This window comes from Asterias amurensis, chromosome 1 (assembly GCF_032118995.1).
Source record: "Asterias amurensis chromosome 1, ASM3211899v1".
NCBI classification, from domain to species: domain Eukaryota; kingdom Metazoa; phylum Echinodermata; class Asteroidea; order Forcipulatida; family Asteriidae; genus Asterias; species Asterias amurensis.
In genome coordinates this window covers 24958523-24976836 of record NC_092648.1, presented here as the reverse complement: position 1 = coordinate 24976836, position 18314 = coordinate 24958523, and the positions used below count along the sequence as shown (strand labels likewise).

The following is an 18314-nucleotide window of genomic DNA, read 5'->3' as shown; positions in this document are numbered from 1 at the left end:
CACGTAATGTAACAAGACCAAAATGACCTTTCAACTGTATTCTGAGGTTCCTTTTTACTGTATTTATTTCATTTTCATTTCATGGTTCATTTCTCATGTGTTTCTTTAACATGCCCATTTCATTTTTGCTTCGGAAAAAATGTGTTATAACAAATGATTTTAAAACAATTTAAATACAAATTGTCAAATAAAAACATAAAATGTCAGTTTCATTCTGCAAACTCGCTGATTATGAAATTGTACCCGTACCAATCCTCCAGAGAAATATATTCACCTGAACTATTGTCAAAGTCGTGAAAATAGCATTTTTAAAAAACCTCTAAACCACAATTTCTTGTTTTGATTTTCACAATAGAAATTAATCCCAGTGTGCATGTCAACAAACTTTCTTATTTGGGACTATACCTTTTTTTTGATTGGGTTTTCACCGTTTGTTTTTTTTGTTTTTTTAATGTAAACTAGAGACCAAGTTTTAAAAAAGTTGACTCTTAAAAAAACCAATGTAATACATTATAAGCAGAAAACAAACTTTGATATCATACTTTCTAATACAACCTTACACTATTTTCTCCTTATTTTCCAATCCAATAAACACTTCCAAATGCAAAAGTAGGAATCGCAAAACTGTAGAAAATAATTTAACTTTTACAAATAATTTTACTAACAATGTTTTCTAAACCTTGATTATTCTTAGTGATTTTCTAGATGTTCAGCAAGAATTGACTTGTGCGTGCTCAGCATAAGAATGAATGGACCTCAGTGTTGAACTTGAAGGAAGTGGGGGTCTCTGACCTTACCAGACAACTAATTTAGAAATTATGAATGTTTTACACTCTGATATTTTCAAACATTTCAACAAATAATTTAGAGGCTATTGGTGCCTTAATAATTCGTACCGTACAATCCCATCATATCAAATCGTATCCAGGTATCAAATATTCCAAGAAAATTAATAGTATTAGCTGTTGTTTTACAAAATTGCAATAACGATGATAGGCAAGCAATTGTCTATAGCTGTATGTAAGGATTTCTGGATTGTTTAACACGTCGTACAACCAGCATCATAGCAGCTCCCACAACTACCAAGGCAAGGATAGCGATGACGGCAATGGACCCCCCTGATAGCCCGCCCTCTTGTGGTGGCTCAACTGGGGAGCCGAAATTATCTTGCTTCTGTGCCTCCTCTTGGTGCTGCTGCTCTTGATGTTGTTGCTCCTGTTGCGGTGGTTGTTGGTCAGTTCCCTCGTGTTGATTTTCGTCACTGTCTTGACCACTCCACGAATCTCTGCTATTCTTGTTCGTATAAAGGAATGGAAAGTCCTGGAAAATAAAGACAACCAAATGGTAATTAAAGGCAGGGGTAGACCTACTCTTTTGGTAATTACTCAAGTTTAGCACACAACTTATTTGTAGGGGCTTAATGTAGGAAGCATTACAGCTGTTGATAGTATTATACATCAACATTTTTGAGAAAGGGGTAAAATCTCTGGTTTTAGAGAGAGAGGGAGAATTCAAAAACATTTCAATCTGATAAACGTTTCTCAGACCGTGTATTGCGTTTACGGATTATTCCTCTGTAGACATTAAACCGCTCCACAGTTTCGGCAGTGTCTTGTCCTTTCGGGTTTTTTTCTTTCTCTATATATCCAGGGAATTCCTATTTTATTGATCTCTTGTTTCACACCAGAAAGAAGCAAATAACAGTAGCAATAAATTAAAAAATAACACAATATTTCAACTTTGTTGTGGTGAGAATCATTAAGTCTTGGCACATTGCAGAAAGAACGCCCCTTTTACTAAAGAATGTTGCGGTGTTACCATTTCACACGAATTTTTAATTTATCCGCATGAATGAAGTATTTTCTAAACTCAGTCTGTTTTTGCGGTTACCTCAGAGGGACAGCGGATATCCTCACCAGGGGTCCAGCTTCTGTCTTTATATCCTACAGGCTGAATCTGCATTATGTGGAAAATTACAAGAAATATTTCCGAAAACCTATATCTTTAATATTAGGGCGTACTGTAATTAGTATCAAAAGAGTTTTAACTCTTTTCTTAAAAGAACGATACAGGGCCAGTTTTTATTCAAATTTCCTTAGTTTTTGTCGGTATTCTTGGACACAGATAGACATTACCAACAAATAGCGGTTAATGATTTCGCGAAGAGTGGGGACATGTTTTTTTTTTTATTTTTATAATACGGCAGATATACGTACAAAAACCAATTGCATATCGTTACGATCTTTAATAAATCTCCACATAGAGCCTATATACATCTTTGATCTATACATAATTTGGTATGATTGAATATGACCTACCATGTTGTTCCATGTAGAAATAGCCTGTGCACCCTGACCTTTAGCACTCAGATGGAAACAATCGGGGGCAAAGAACGAGTAGTCAGGGGACCCGTCCTATATCAAGAAAAGAGTGTCACCAAATATTAACAACTAGACCCTACTTCATTCATTTTTAAGCATCTTGATTACGGACACAAGTGCCATGCCCGGGACTCGAACCCACACTCTGCTTATCAGAAGCACAAGAGCTACCAGTCGGCCACGAAACGTTACAAACAAAAACTCGGGTACAGCAAGCAGTTCCCCAAACAACATAATTCAAAACCGTAAAATACAATTATTTTCTCTACGAATGTCACAACTCTCAGCTCAGCAATATTTTTCTAATACAGTGGCCTAGTTTTTTGTCTTTCTAGGTGTCTGTTTCGCTCAATCCGTTCTTAACATTGTTGTTTTATTTTAACACAAATTATAAGGTTTTTAATTTTTGTTGTACAAAATAACTCGTCTGCGTCTTTCTTACCGCGTGTCTGGGTAGAGTTGTCTCGATGTAAAACGGTTGGAAGACGGCAGTAAAGTCATCTCTGATGTCAAATTTACCACTATCAATACTCGACTGGAGAAGAGACTATTCAATAAATTGAACAAGAAGCTAAAGATTACTCCATTTCCATTCGTGTAGTCTTTCTTGCGAAATTACAGGCGTAATTTGAACAACGTTTCACAAAATAAATCAACACACATTATGCATGTCACGCAAACGCAAATTATCTATTCTAAAAATAACTTTCCGACTCTGCCGAAAATTTCTTGCTTCAAATTACGAGTTTCCATAAGTTGACCGTAAAATTTGATATTATAAATCGCAGTTAATGTTCGGTCTGAATTTTAGAACTATCATACGAGGCAATTTACAGGCAACCAGTTCCAGGTAATCTCCATGAAGAAAAGGCATTCACATTTAAAAATGTATTAGGGATCGAAAGACATCATTGTTTGAAAAGTTTAGCATTGTGCTACCAAAGCAGTTTTGTAGCACGCCCTGCAGTTGGTTGCCTCATAGTTGCCTGTAGGGTGTGGCAAGATCAACATTGAAGATGTCCGACTTGAATGTAGAAATATTCCCGCCAACTTTTAGTCATTACCTGGTATTGTCTGGTTTTGTCTCTCAGCAATTCCCTATCATCTTCCTTCATTCCACAAGGGCAAAGGAATCTACAATATAAATAGTTTTTATAGTATTGTTAAAGTATAAAACGTTGTGAGAAAGGGCTCCCTCTGAAGTAACATAGTTTTCGAGAAAGAATTGATTTTCCATTAGAATATTTTGATTTCGAGACCTCAGAATTAGATTTTGAGGTCCCGAAATCAAGCATCCGAAAGCACACAACTTCGTGTGCACAAGGGTATTTTTTCCCCCCATTAATCCCTTTGCAACTTCGACGACCAATTGAGTTCAAATGTTCACAGGTTATTATTTTGTGCATATTACGTCGAGATACACTAACTGAGAAGACTGGTCTTTGACAAATACCAACAGTGCCCAGTGTCTTTAATTCGATTGTTTACATCCTTTAAAATTTATCTCAGTTTATGATTTGTATGTTGTATTTTCGACACAATTTGATCGGACATAAAACATAAAAATGTTTATACAATTACCATATAAAACAGAAGTTACTTTATTCGTTTTTTTTCACTGTGTTAACTTACTGGTGTAAAATGTCGCAGGAGAAACTGGATAGCTCTGCTACATTTTGAACATTCAACATGCCGATTACATTGACAAACATCCGGGGAATCTGTTTTCAAAAAGAACATAACTTTGAGTTATAGTTGTGTTCCATTTATAAAGGAATGATACTCGTATCTGGACAAAAAGCAAACAATTCGAAGTCGGTCTTTTGATGTAAACGACCTGTATGGCATATTTGCCGCTTGAAGTTGCTTCTTTTATGAAATTGGGCCCAAACCACATGCGTTCGACCAAGTTGAAAACAAAACGCAATTTTGTTGGTACATAGCTTCAATAGGCATAAGCTGAAGCCACATTTAAACGCCAGCCGTGGTTTTGAATAGGGCCTTAGTCCACCGGTGACACTATATACCAGAAAATACCGGAAATTACCGGAAAACGCCGGAAAACTACCAGAAAACACCGGAAAACTACCGGAAAACACCGGAAAACATCTGAAACTACCGGAAAACACCGGAAAGCTACCGGAAAGCTACCGGAAAACTCCAGCAAATAATAATTCTAGAAACGCGGTCCTACTAAAAGCCGACAACAAGCCGACAACGCCGACAAAACCTACAACAAGCCCAGAGCGCCGCCAACACGCCGCCAACAAGTTTTAAATACCTCCAAAATGGCCAATAAACCATAGATATACTAGAAATATGTGTGTTCTGTAATATACATAAATTTAATGGAAAAACTTCACGAAAAGTGTGTATTTTTTAACCAGAAAAAAAACTTCACCCGCACGGAAGGCGGTCATCTTGGCTTAAAATCGTGTTTGGACCAGTCCATTATGATACGGGTAAGTCAAGTTTAGCAATAGAGGGCGGGCGTCATGCACTGTGCACACTAGACCTTTTCGCAAATACTGGGGCGCGCGCGTAAAGCTTGGAATTAGGTGCATTGTGGTCTAGCTGATTACAAATTTGATTCATATATATCCCACAATGCACCTCATTCAACAGTCTGCGCTTGCGCATTGGTATTTGCGATAAGGTCTCTGCAGTAAAGGTCTTCACATGAAGCCCGCCCTCTTTTGTTGACAAGTGCTAAATCTACCCGTATCATAATGGTCTGGTCCAAAAACGGTTTTTAAGCCAAGATGGCGTCCGACCGCTTTTAATTCCGTGCGGGTGAAGTTTTTTTTTCTGGTTAAAAAATACACACTTTTCGTGAAGTTTTTCCATTAAATTTACGTTTATATTACAGCACACATTATAGTTCTAATATATCTATGGTTGATTGGCCATTTTGGAGGTATTTAAAACCTGTTGGCGGCGCTCTGGACTTGTTGTCGGCGTTGTCGGCTTTTAGAATAGTAGGACCGCGATCAGTTGATCGCGCAGAGAGATTGACCGGCCGATCGCACCCAACATTTCCATCAGTTTTCGGTATTTTCAGGTATGTCGCTTGTATTTTTAGTTATTTTGCTTGTTACTCTTTGGGGTTTTCCGGTATTTTCTGGTATTTTCCGGTGTTTTCTGGTATTTTCCGGTGTTTTCTGGTGTTTTCCGGTATTTTTCCGGTATTTTCCGGTAGTTTTCCGGTAGTTTTCCGGTAGTTTTCCGGTGTTTTCCGGTATTTTTCTGGTATTTTCCGGTAATTTCCGGTGTTTTCCGGTATATAGTGACACCCTTAGTCCACGAGGAGCTATAACACACTATGGCCGAGCATGGATAATGTAAAAGCATGTATATGAGTGCAAACGGTTTGTGCAGCAGTGTTTTTCTGGAGAAACGAACAGTTTTGAAATCATCATTTGAAAGCCATTTAAAAGTGAACTTAAATAAACACGCATGTTATCATACCTCTGTCAGAATCATGAGTGTCTCTTCAAAGAATATGATGTAATTCTCCGGCGAGTATCTTTCCGGATATTTGCAGTACCGGCAGAGGTCGTTTCCGCCAATAAATATGGTGACCATTTTCCAGTCGTTTTCAAAGTCCACGTTCGGATCGTTCTTCATCTTGTCCACTAACTTCCTGGCCTGCTTGGGCATCCCACTGAAGTCAAAATGAATAGAGGCATTATTTAATAACAATAACAATAATGTTGAACATTTCTAGTGCGCCATGTCTGTCAATGATGACACTCCTGGCAAAAAACACACACCAAGAACTCTGCTAATCGAAAGATGGGTTTCCGAATTTGATATGTGTTTTGAAGTGGGAACAGGTTTCTGCTTTCAGTTTAGTGCAGTTCAATTTCAACTCAATCAATTTACTTAAGACAATTATACGTGTACATTCGTGTAAATTCATATTTGGTTTTAATTAACTAGCACTTATCACTAGCGATTTTTTTCTTCTTCGTGTAATACCTTGAAAGGGGGCTGTGTCGGCATGGTCAAAAACTACCACCTACTACTGCACAACATGCGCATTCTCCGTACAAAATTGAAGGAACACGTTGCCTTGGATCGGTCGAGTTGGTCTTTGAAAAACGTTTGTAACCGTTTTTTATAAAATGCATATGGGTAGAAAGATGTTGTAAAAGTAGAATACAATGATCCACACAAACATGCCTCGAAATTGCGTGGTTTTCCTTTTACCTCGTCGACTAACACGTCGGCCATTTATGGGGGTCAAAATTTTGACTCCCATAAATGGCCGACGGTGATAGTTCGCACAGTAGAAGGAAAACCACGCAATTTCGAGGCAAACTTGTGTGGATCATTGTATGCTACTTTTAAAACATCTTTTCAACCATATGCATTATATAAAAAACGGTTAAAAACGCTTTTGTTTTGACCAACTCGTCCGATCCAAGGCAACGTGTTCCTTTAACATGCAGACCCATTTTTGTTTCTAGAATGATGTAATCAGATGTTGTGGACGCTGACACTATTTTAACTTGAGGTTAAAGTCTTGTAACTTTCTCCAATGACCATGAGAACAATGGGAACATAAAACTGAATTTGACATTTCCCTTCTTCTTCAATTAAATTGTTTTGAGATAATTAGTACAATATGATTACTCAGTGACTGCACCCGGCACTGCCACGTTGAGTTTGGAGTTCCGGCTATTCTTGGTTCCAGTTCCAGTCGAATAGCCGTAAATGTCAGCATTGTAGTTGCGCATGATATCTGAAATATTATGCCAAACACAAACAAAGTTATGATTAAAAAAAAAAAGACACGAAACGTCTGACCTTACTATAATGCAATGACGTCATGACGCCGCCATCTTAGAGGTAAAACGATAATGAAAAGCACATAATGTTCGCGCGTCGCAAGAATAAGGAAAGGCCGTTGGCTTTGTACATCGAATTGGGCAATATCCAAAAAGTATTTTTTTGTTCTCCGGGACAGTAAGCATTCAGGACGTGAACAAGAACAAGAATTTTTCAATCAATATCTTACTATCCTTGAGAAAATTGTGGGGGAAAAAATCTTGGAGATTGCCTGGAACTGGTTTGCCCGTATTGTTTCGTGGGGTATGGCCCTTAGACTTACTTGGAAGGGTGATGACTTGTTCTAGACTTTCGTCTCCACCAATCCTATATCAAATTGGAAGAAGAGATAACTTCAAAGGCAGTGGACACTATTGGTAATTACTCAAAACAATTGTTAGCATAAAACCCTACTTGGTAACGAGTAATGGGGAGAGGTTGATAGTATAAAACATTGTGAGAAACGGCTCCCTCTGAAGAACGTACTTTTTGATTTCGAGACCTCGGATTTAGAATTTGAGGTCTTGAAATCAAGCATCTGAAAGCACACAACTTCGTTTGACAAGGATGTTTTTTCTTTCATAATTATCTCGCAACTTCGACCACCGATTGAGCTCAAACTTTCACAGGTTTGTTATTTTATGCATATGTTAAGATACACCAAGTGATAAGACAGATATTTGACAATTACCAATAGTGTCTTTAAGGTGAGATGTCATATAATATATTTGTGTTTAGGCACACTGCTTGACTTCATTTTAATGGGTACACCGAAACTATTTTTAATAGTTAAGTCAAAAGAAAATATCATCAAAATATTGAGAGCTGAGTTTATAAAACAAAATACATTTTATAGGAAAAAACAACGACAGTTGTATTCTGAACAAAATGTTTTGAGTGAACCCTATACTTACGACGCAGCCAGCCCTCGGTATTGTATGGCTACTCCCAGTACTGTATCGGCCCCAGCACCGTTAGCTGCCTACAAAATGGGAAGAAAAAAAAGGGGGAAAAATCGGTTGCGAAATATGAACTCAACTGTGTTTACCATGTCTCCATAAATGAATTGTGTTTATTACCAAGTTTCAATGTTCTGACACTGCGGCCGAATTGGCGGCAACGGCTACGGTTATAATGACTGGATCGCCGCGTCATCATGCGAAGGAAATCTTCAGGAACATCCTCAGCAACAGTCGTAGTCATTTATAGACGTTATTTGTTTTTAACTTGACAGCCCCTGTCCAATTTGTAATCATTGTGTATGTCTAATGACTTAATAAAAAATAAATTTGTTCGGATTCGGCCTCGTTTACTTTAGTCTAGGAGCGCCCAGTATGGTTCGGCTGCGGCTTCACTGAGAACAACCGCCCATTTCGACACGGCCATTTTCTGGAACAAAATAAATAAATAAATGGCTTGTGCATGCTTCGATCCGAGTCTTTCATGCGTAGTAACTCTTTACAGCAGTCCATGGCGCGCTTGGGATTACCGCCGAACATGGGTTTGAACCAACTCGACCCTCACAACCATCACACTAAAGTGTTGAAAATGCCTATAATAAGCTATTTAGTTTTGTGTAAACACTCTTCAATCGAGCTATTTCCACCTCCAAAAACAACAGTAGCCGCCATAGGGGAAGGAGGAACAAACAAACTACAACCACATTATATGCTAAAAGTGAAAATTTGTATCGATCCAGAAAGCTAACTTACGGTAAGCGAATCTCCCATTGCAGCAATTACATTAATGTCTCCCGGCCGCAACTTGTGAACTTCAAAAAAATAAACAAATTAATGTCACTGCATTTCTATCAAACTAGAGGCTTAAATCTAAGCTGTAGTCATATTTCAGTTTTTGTTTTTTTAAGGTTTTTTAAGGAAAAGCCATATAATATTTATAATGGTAATCGAAACAAGCAATGGTTTGAAGATCTTCTGGTACTTTTATTCTCGACTTTGGAATTATAGCGCGACGAAATTATTTAACTTAGATTTATACTGGTATGACTTGCATAATCGGTTAGATTTCTGGAATTCCGCCCTATCCATAGAGCTATCCAAACCCACCCCTCCCAAACAATACCCGTTTGTCTTTAGAAATTTGCCAAGCGAAAAACAAATACTAAATTATATAATTAATTAACAAAAAGCTAAACCTTTTTGACTTCGGTAAAAAATAACACACAAAAGCGCAAAAACCGCAACAAGCAAACAACACTATAATAAAACAAACATTGGCCCAATTTCAAAGTCCCTTTGTTTGAGGATGGTTTTGACGAATATAGAATGTTTATTTACTGAGGGTCAAACACACACTCACCTGATGTGGGTTTTTCCAGGGATGCCGAGGGTTTGCAATCGAAATGAGCCTCTACGGTAATCTAAATAGGGGAATATAAACAAGAATCAAGTCCCACACCAGTAAATTTGTCTTTGTTTAATAAACCCAGAATTATTTCGAAAGTTATCAAGCCAGTTTCCCTGTGGTTTATTATTTGGTGTATTACTTTTTTTTTTACCAGTGGTTGACACCGCTAACCCTTGGACATTTCCTAGCATGTACCTATATAACATTAGCAAAACATGTTTTCACAGTGAAAATGCGTTTGTTTTTGGATTCAAATAATTTGATACACTCACATCAAGGAAATAATTTAGGTCTAGGATATTATTCCAACTGAGAAGTAGCCTTTTGTCAAGTCCCTAGTGGCGCTGACATGTTCATAGAGCTGCTATCCCAAGCGACTGGAGGAAGAGACCATTCACCAAGTGAGCAACTCGACCCGTACCACAAAGGCCTTGACAAAAGGCTAAAACAGAGAAATCATTTTACTCACAGAGGATGAATTTCGGTTGAGTTCGTCCTCCATGCTACGATCTCCGTAGCCATACTTGTCGAATGTCTCCAGCAATGCGACATACTCTCTCCAGTGATCTGTTCAGTGTGTCCAATGATCACATTTATAAAGTGACGTCAAGTCGAACATGAAAATAAAGTGTGTCTATCTGATGAAATTAAACGTTTTGGGAGTTTGCAAAATATATTACGTGAAGGGTATCAAATACAGTGGTTGTCATCATCATCATCAAGGAATCTATGTTTCTCAAAATGATTTCATCACAAAACTTAATTGAGCCCGGGTGGAAAACTTTCAGTAGGGGGCCTACCCTGCCACCATTTGCTCACTCTTTAAAAAAAAAAGTCTCATTCGAGTAAATTAAATACTATTTTATTTAACGAATGCAAAAGGGGGTGGCATGGATACGGACACTTTTGCCGTGAGCGAGTACAAGGTCTTTGCCTACATTGACCATTGACTGTTCGTACTCCATGGGATAGGCAGCCAATTGAGTTAGTTCTTGCACCGATAAACTAAACCTAAACTGTACCAACAAAATCATAACAGAAAGAGATTGTATCCAACCAAAACACAAGCTTACGTTGGTCTCAAATTATTTCTACAACAACAACAACAACAACGAACAAAAGGCAAACAGGTTTGGATTGAGTAAGTTTTTTTTTCTAACCTTGTGCAAACATTGTTATTTTCAGCCGGCTCCCGAATGAGGGATGGGATGCTGACGGGTATGAATGTAATATTTACCTGCCAAGTCATCTTGGGAAGATGCACTGCAGAAAAGACACAAGAAGAGAATCAGTAGAAAAAGAATCTGCATCTTGTCAGTTACAGCAGAGCAAGAAATGATGCCAGTCTTTCCCCGAGATTTGTTATCATGTGAATCCAACACAGAGTGCGCAAACCTCGCACCTTGCACCTTATGTAAAATGTATTCTGTGTTACGATAGTGTTCCTCAGATGGACAAAGGTCGGCAAACTATGCACACTTACTATTAGAGAAGTAAACACGAGGTCAAAAAAACTGATATGGCTACTGATTTTTATAACGCCACTTTTGGAGGAGCCTCATAGGCCAAATTCAACCCGGTGACTGCTTTGAGTGGACACTAATTGGGACCAAGCAAGGCAAGACGAACTGTGTGTTCAACCATGGTTCAACATGGCCTTACGAACAGTCATGCTCAACACCCAAGAACAAGGAAAAGGAACAACCAGTGGACTTAATCGTTTCCTTTATAAATTAACATATGTTAAAGCTTTATTTAAGTTGAGAGTTGGCGGCCAGTTCCCGATTCATCTTGTCACATAATGCGTCAGTTGATACAAGGAACCATAAGTGAACAATGATGGTGGGAAAAACCCAACAATGCGATTGTGACACTCTTTGCTGGGGTTCATTCCGTTTAACAATACCAAACATTCCTCTGTTATACTGCGTGTTTTGCTTAAAATGAAGTTCCCACACTTTGATTTAAAAAATGAAAGCAAATTATGTGGTCTCAGTAAAAACAAATAAAAACCGAGAACTGTGTATTAGCAGGGCCCTTATTAGCATGCCCTTTAATTTGGTTGAGCAGGCTAAATAAGCAATGGTCATTTCGGGGAGGTCTTCAAAATAATGATGATTTGTCGACTCTAACGATTAAAAATAACTATTATGGTCAATTGTATAAACATTTATTTAACTTTAGTTTAGAAAATAAAATCCAGTATAAACTGTCAGTGTCTTTTTCTTTGTTGTTGCTGTAAGCAAGCATACGAATAGCGACTCATAGTAATTTATAAAAAATATACTGTAATTATGTTGAAGTTGTGCAAAACATCATTTGCAATAGAGATGTTTCTTTATTCCGAGTTTGAAGTAGTGCTTTTAAAAGCTCTTGTTTCGTGCCGGCCGGGCCCACCACTCACACACAGTCGTGCGACGTTGAGTATTGATCGTTGAATTCTTCTTCTTTGAACAAAAGGAACAAAGACCAAAATGGGGAGACCTGTAGCTTAATCAGATCAGATGAACTCTACAACGATATTCTCAACACATCGCGTGATTGTGTGACCAGGAAGATGAAACAACCATTTATTCCCCAAGTCATAAACCTATTATACCAATCTGCGTTTTTAAATTAATACAGCCTCGGGTATTTTGTATAATCGCTGTAGGATAATGCCGGTCATAAATTAGTCAAGTTTATGACCTAAAACTTTTATTCTCATTATGTCATCTGTTCAATCTCCAAATTAAAATAACGAGATTTCTGACAAACATTGTAACTTTATTATTTGCGGAATTTCCCTAAGGGTTTTGATGTCTGAAAATTGTCATTGATGCAATATCAACATTTACCCCCATTCTCCGTCGGTGTTTGTTGTTTCAGTTCTGGCTGACAGACTACTTCACCAAACGGTAACCCAACCGGTGAGTGCGTAATTATTAGTGTCCGTAGGTTTAGACTTTGACTGGAATAAGGTTGTTTAACTTCAAGTACATTTACAAATATATAATCATGTGGGCATGTTCGGCGTGGGGTAAGAAATAATATTGTTTGAAGGCAGGTTGTAATTTTGGTTATAACTCCACAAACAAATGAGAATAAAATTTACTTGAGAGCTGTTGAAATTTAATTTAAAAAACTGTTAGAAACAAACTCCTTTGAAGTAATGTTTAGAGAAAGGGTTAATTTGTTTACCCCAAAATTCGAATCTCGGTCGTCATAGATTAATCATTGCTATGCCTTTTTTTGTCCCCATAATTTTGCTTGCAACTTCAATGACCAATTCAGTCAAAATTGACACAAGTTTGTCATTTTATGCGTAAGTGTGCTTTGTTGCCATGGGAACTTGGATCTACACCCAGTATGAGGTTACTGACATTTGACGATTACCAAAAGTATACACTACACTGCCTTTAACATGTGTCTACTTTACATCGTTTGATTTTAGCTTGACGTTCAGTGGAAGAAGTTATCATTTAAATATTATTAAATAAAATTTTATTTTAAATCTTCGGAGAAATATATTGACATTTAGCATTGTTCTGGATAAGACCAACAAACTTAAACAAAACATAATACGATGAAAGGAACAGGGCCTCAACTATACTTCAGTTCAATATAAATCTTTATTTGAAATTCATAAATTAGGCAAACAAATCAGTCAGAGTGTGATTTTGTTTTCATTATTAAAGACAGTGGACACTGTTGGTAATTGTCAAAGACCAGTCTTCTCACTTCGTGTATCTCAACATATGCATGAAAAACAAACCTGTGAAAACTTGAGCTTAATTGGTCGTCGAAGTTGCGAGATAATAATGAAAGAAAAAACACCCTTGTCACACGAAGTTGTGTGCGTTTAAATGGTTGATTTCGAGACCTCAAGTTCTAAACTTGAGGTCTCGAAATCAAATTCGTGGAAAACTACTTCTCTCTCGAAAACAATGTCACTTCAGAGGGAGCCGTTTCTCACAATAATTCATACCATCAACCTCTCCCCATTTCTCGTTACCAAGTGAGGTTTTATGCTGATAATTATTTTGAGTAATTACCAATAGTGTCCACTGCCTTTAAGTCTACACATGGTAATTGAGTTATGAGGCCAAGTTGTGACATGGCCGACTCTTATAATAAAGCTGCAAATACTGCTTAAAAATATTCTTTGCTAAGCAAAAGCTGAGTGGGGCACCAGTCGCAACCATGAAAATTTAATGTATAATAATTCCTGCTAACCACAACCACACAATAGTTTTTTGTGCTTTATGAAATAGGGCCCGTGATTCACTTAACATGAACAATATATTTGTTTAGAGATGTTTCTTGATAAATGTCTTTATCAAAAGGGGCCCCTCTTTTCCGTGTTTTCTTATTTACTTTCCATTGAAACAAATGTGACAACACCGAGGTTGAAAGAACACAAATTGGTCAATGGCCATTGTTTCAAAAGAATCGGTTTCCACATTCGCTTTCACACACATGGGTGACAAAGGCATGGACTACATCAAGATTGGTTTCGGTTATCAGAATTCACAACTCCGAGAAGGGGGAAGATTGCTTGCTACTTTGCAAAACCCAATCTTTGTTTGCTCTCAAACGAACTAAAATGATGGTAACCAAAACAACTGGTTTGCAGTGCTAGTATAGTAGGGCCTATTGGTTATAACGGCTGTTGCCAAAACTGGTATTTATACAGCCATAGCTGTTGAGCCTCAAAACCAGTGTTTTACAGCCTATTATGTTTGGAATAGTTATTCAATAAAGTCCAACAGTGTTTATGGCTAAGTATTGTTAGAGGTAACAAAGCGTTGCAATTGCACGGGTACCCTCACATCCATCAGCAATGGACAAATCGAATTAAAGTTCTTTTAAAACTGACGGTTCTAAATAAATATTTGGGCTATACTTTCTTGACGTCATAGAAACCGAAAACAATGAAAATGTTCAAGCTGTTAACATATGCAATGGTTTTATATTGTATCAGCACTGGACAACTGACGTCAAATGCTCCGTTTGGGGAAACACAGCATAGGTATACAGCATAGGTAAATGGCAAATGTCAGTTTTGGAGAGCAACAATAGTATTAAGTAATGTTCATTAAAAAAACCTATGTGAGGTGGTAAAGTTCGATTAAAAGTTATTGCTTTTTCCGAAATGTATAAATACTGTATAAAAAAACATAAATACAAATAAGTAGTGTTCTTTGGAAAATGGGCTCAAAACACAATGTCACGACAGTAATGTGTACATAGCAATTGTGCCGTTTACAATTTCTTTTTTAAACAGTATTATATATAGAGCTGACCAAAAAGTCATACTGTAACGTGCAATGACAAATCTGTGACTGGAATATGGGCTTAATCCAGTACAGTGTACTCAAATAGGTATTTACTCATTATAGGAAAACATTTCATAATCAGTGAGCTTTCAGATGAAATAAATTAAACTGTGTTTTATCCTTACCAATTATGTAGAGCCATAAAAACGGTGGATAGTCAAGAAATTTATATTTCAAAAACCAATAAGTTATTTTAAAAAAAAACCTGTTCAGTTATTGACCAGTCAACAGTTTTATCCCAATCATAAGACGTCACCTTCCAGAGTCCGACAAGAGTGATGTGTCTGGGTTTGCATACTGCCGAATATCTGTCCGCAATGACGGCAGGGCGAAACGTCCGATTCGCCATGACGGTGCAAAAGGTGTTTACGGAGATTCACCGGCCGTCTAAACTTTTTCTTGCAATGTTCGCACTTGTGGAAGCTCTTGCTGTGGGGAACAGTCACGGGGGTTGGGGTGTTGGTCTTTCTGTTGCTTCCTTCGCTCAATTTGTTGCTGACTGCTGGGGTGGGGATCACGAGGACTGGGTCCGTGACTGGGATGATGCTGGAAGGAAGTGGGAAGCACTCTGCAGATGGTTTTGGCTTGTGCCAACGACGATGAGAAGCTAAGTTAGCATGACAGTTAAAGACTTTGTCGCACTCGGAACAGCGGAATTCAACGTGGACGATGCGAGAGCATTTGTGTTGAGCAAGAGAAAGTGGGTTGTGATAATCTTCCCTGCACAACTTACAAACAAACATGCCTTTTGTTTTGTCACCGCACGGCACTGACGATTCGCCTTCGTGGTTGCTAGTGATGCTTTCTCGTATAATTGTCCCATTAACAGGTGATTTGGTGTCATTGTCAAAGTTGAGCTTTCTTACAGCTCTTGGTTTCTTACCAGGCTGTAATGGTTTGGCTGTAACCGTCGCCCACTGATCTTCGGGGATGGGTCGCTTCTTCAATGGTAATGATTTCGTCGGAGTCGACTCGACCTTTGGCGTCGTTGGCGTTTTGCAAATCGTTTTATCACTGTCTTGAAAGTCACATTTTACTGAAGAAGCCTCGGAAGAGGAAGATGGATGCTTGTAGTAAGTAGTTTGGATGCCCACTGGTTCCTTGTAGACAAACGCAGAAAATGAGCTGTCCCTTCCTAAACCGAACGCTTGAGTCAGCACCGAGTAACCAGCCGGATCCACGGGGCTGTTTCCATAGCCCGAGTCCGGTGAATCGACATGCCGTGTCGGGGACCACTGCACCCCTAGCTCCATTCCATCTCCGATAGCTGCATGCCCGGGCGGTTGACTGCTTTCTGCCAAACCCAGTAAGCAAGAACGATGTGACATCGTTGTCAGAGTTTGGTTCCGTTTTACCAAAAATCCTCTAGGCATTTTGCCAATTTGCCGAGATGGGATCAACACTTAAATGTCGAAATAATCACAATTCGTTATAATAAGGTGATTCAAAAAACAGCTCCCGCAATAAATCAAACTAGATTTTACGTTGTATTTCGAGAAGTACTAAAATCATTGGCGGTAGGTGCAGAAATCAGGCTAGGGTACTCAGCTCTTTTCAAACATGCACAGCAGATGAGGAGTGTTCAGCACGGAGTCAACATGTGAAGTGGCCGAGAGCAAGCAGACAACGAGCCTAAATATGGAGTGTGCAGAACAAAACAAAAATGTGAAAGAGGCACTTCCGATTCGAGGCGTTGGTGGTGGGACTCCCCCTATTAACGTACCTCGTCTTTGTTTGCGAATGTATCCGGCACGTGCCGTGTTTTGTTTCCACTCTGGACGTTGTGGTTGTGGAATCCAGAGCTACCTGTTGCGCACTTTACAATGATGCGATAATGATTGAAGAAGCACAATGACCAACCAAACCAATGTTGACATTCATTAGTATTCATTTACACAAAGACACCGGGGAATTTTCCACAGTGCTATAATCAACCGATAACAAAATAAACCACAGCACGATATGATGTCTATCCCTCCAGATTCCAATTTCATTGATTTTATTTCACGGATTTAGATAAACTCACTCATCGGCAATTTTAAACCGGATGCATAATTAATGTCATGAGCTATTCACACATTTAATGGTCCTATTGATTCGTTTGGGCCGATTTCCTAGATCCCCTACAACAAGTCGATGCTGTGATGAGCAGCCGTTGTAGAGAGAAAAAAAAACATTCTAAGCTGAAACAAAAAGTCAATCTCCCATTGGTCCTTAAAGTGGCGCCTGTATGGACACCCTTTCACCCGATTGGCTAAGAAGCCAGACATCGTTCGCAGCAACCCTACAAGTTGCCCACTGCTCTTGTCCAAACGGTCTCCTTTTGTTATTGTGTTGGCATTCAGCCACGCGAGTGGCACGCGAGTAGCTTTTGATCCACCAACAAAAGAATGTCTGATGGTCGTTTTAATAACCGGGCAAGCAAAAAACCACAATAAGGCTGCATCTCTTTGTCCAGTGCAGCTGCTACACTGTATATAAATCGGCCGTTGTTCCGGGTCATGCTATTAAGAGCCCCCACAAAGACTTTCCGCAGCTTTCTGTTTACTCTTATGCTTCCCAATCAACGCCACATCTCATAAATAAAAGAGGTACTTTCGCGAACAGTTGGTTGTGCAAATGGAATGGAACTGAAAGTAATGAATTCCATTACATTATCAAGAATATCAAAAGAAATGAAACATAAATTACAGGGAAAATGAAGTGGGGGAAACACCGTGAGAAGTGAGACTAACTGAAAGTATCGACTCGAAATATGTATGTGTATAATGTAAATAACAAAACAAATAGGCCCTATGCCAGAAGGCAAAATTTATATTTGGGTTGTAGGTGTGTTGTATTATTGGTTTGTATTATTATGCGTGTTGTATTGTCACTAAAAAAAAACTAACTTCTTTGATTTGATACAACTTAATTTTCACTGTTTTTACCACTTTTTATTGCGACACTGTCCATTTATTTTATTTTATGTTTTGAACATAATCCATGTATTAGAATTGCCGAATATGTAAACTAGTCCCTTCACCTAAAATACGCTATTGTTCGTGGAGAATTGTAATGTAGTATTTTTTATTTCATAAATTTGACCACAAAAAATTGCTCTGCGCATACGTTTGATATCGTAGTGGGACTATTGTTTTGTTTAATTTCCTTTGTTCCCTCCCTTCTTCTTTTTGTATACTTCTTGTGAGCCCAATTAACCCATACATTCAAATAATTCTCACAACATATGAATAGATATGTACAGTTCATGTCTAACTTATAAAAAAAAATGATTTTAACAGTTAAAACAGTTTTACTCACACCACTCTCACCAGTGACTTCAACAATGTTTCTTAAACATCAAAGATTTTGTGAAACGAACAAAGAAAGCGACTGGATTATTTTGAGATAGGCCTACACAACGCCAAATAAA

The 18314-nt window shown here is 38.3% G+C and overlaps 2 protein-coding genes across 3 annotated transcripts; both read right to left on the bottom strand.

The window, feature by feature from the left end:
* Window positions 1-592: 592 nt before the first annotated feature.
* LOC139934197 (phospholipase B1, membrane-associated-like) lies at window positions 593-11584 on the bottom strand. 2 transcript variants are annotated; one of them, XM_071928467.1, is made up of 14 exons: window positions 10819-11569; window positions 10051-10148; window positions 9534-9594; window positions 8927-8985; window positions 8129-8196; window positions 7498-7541; window positions 7020-7128; window positions 5850-6045; window positions 4014-4102; window positions 3446-3515; window positions 2824-2928; window positions 2319-2414; window positions 1891-1956; window positions 593-1320 (listed from the first exon to the last, which is right to left on the bottom strand). In XM_071928467.1, the coding sequence occupies exons 1-14, from the start codon at window positions 10889-10891 to the stop codon at window positions 1009-1011; spliced, it is 1446 nt and encodes a 481-aa protein (XP_071784568.1). In that variant the 5' UTR covers window positions 10892-11569; the 3' UTR covers window positions 593-1008. The 2 variants fall into 2 exon arrangements, with proteins under 2 accessions (XP_071784568.1, XP_071784569.1); XM_071928468.1 differs by lacking the exon at window positions 2319-2414 and having other exon boundaries at window positions 10819-11584.
* A 1648-nt stretch (window positions 11585-13232) lies between these two features.
* On the bottom strand, window positions 13233-16479 carry LOC139940478 (insulinoma-associated protein 1a-like). The gene has a single exon (XM_071936756.1). It carries the CDS (start codon window positions 16270-16272, stop codon window positions 15142-15144), a length of 1131 nt encoding a protein of 376 aa, XP_071792857.1. The 5' UTR covers window positions 16273-16479; the 3' UTR covers window positions 13233-15141.
* Between the last annotated feature and the right edge of the window lie 1835 nt (window positions 16480-18314).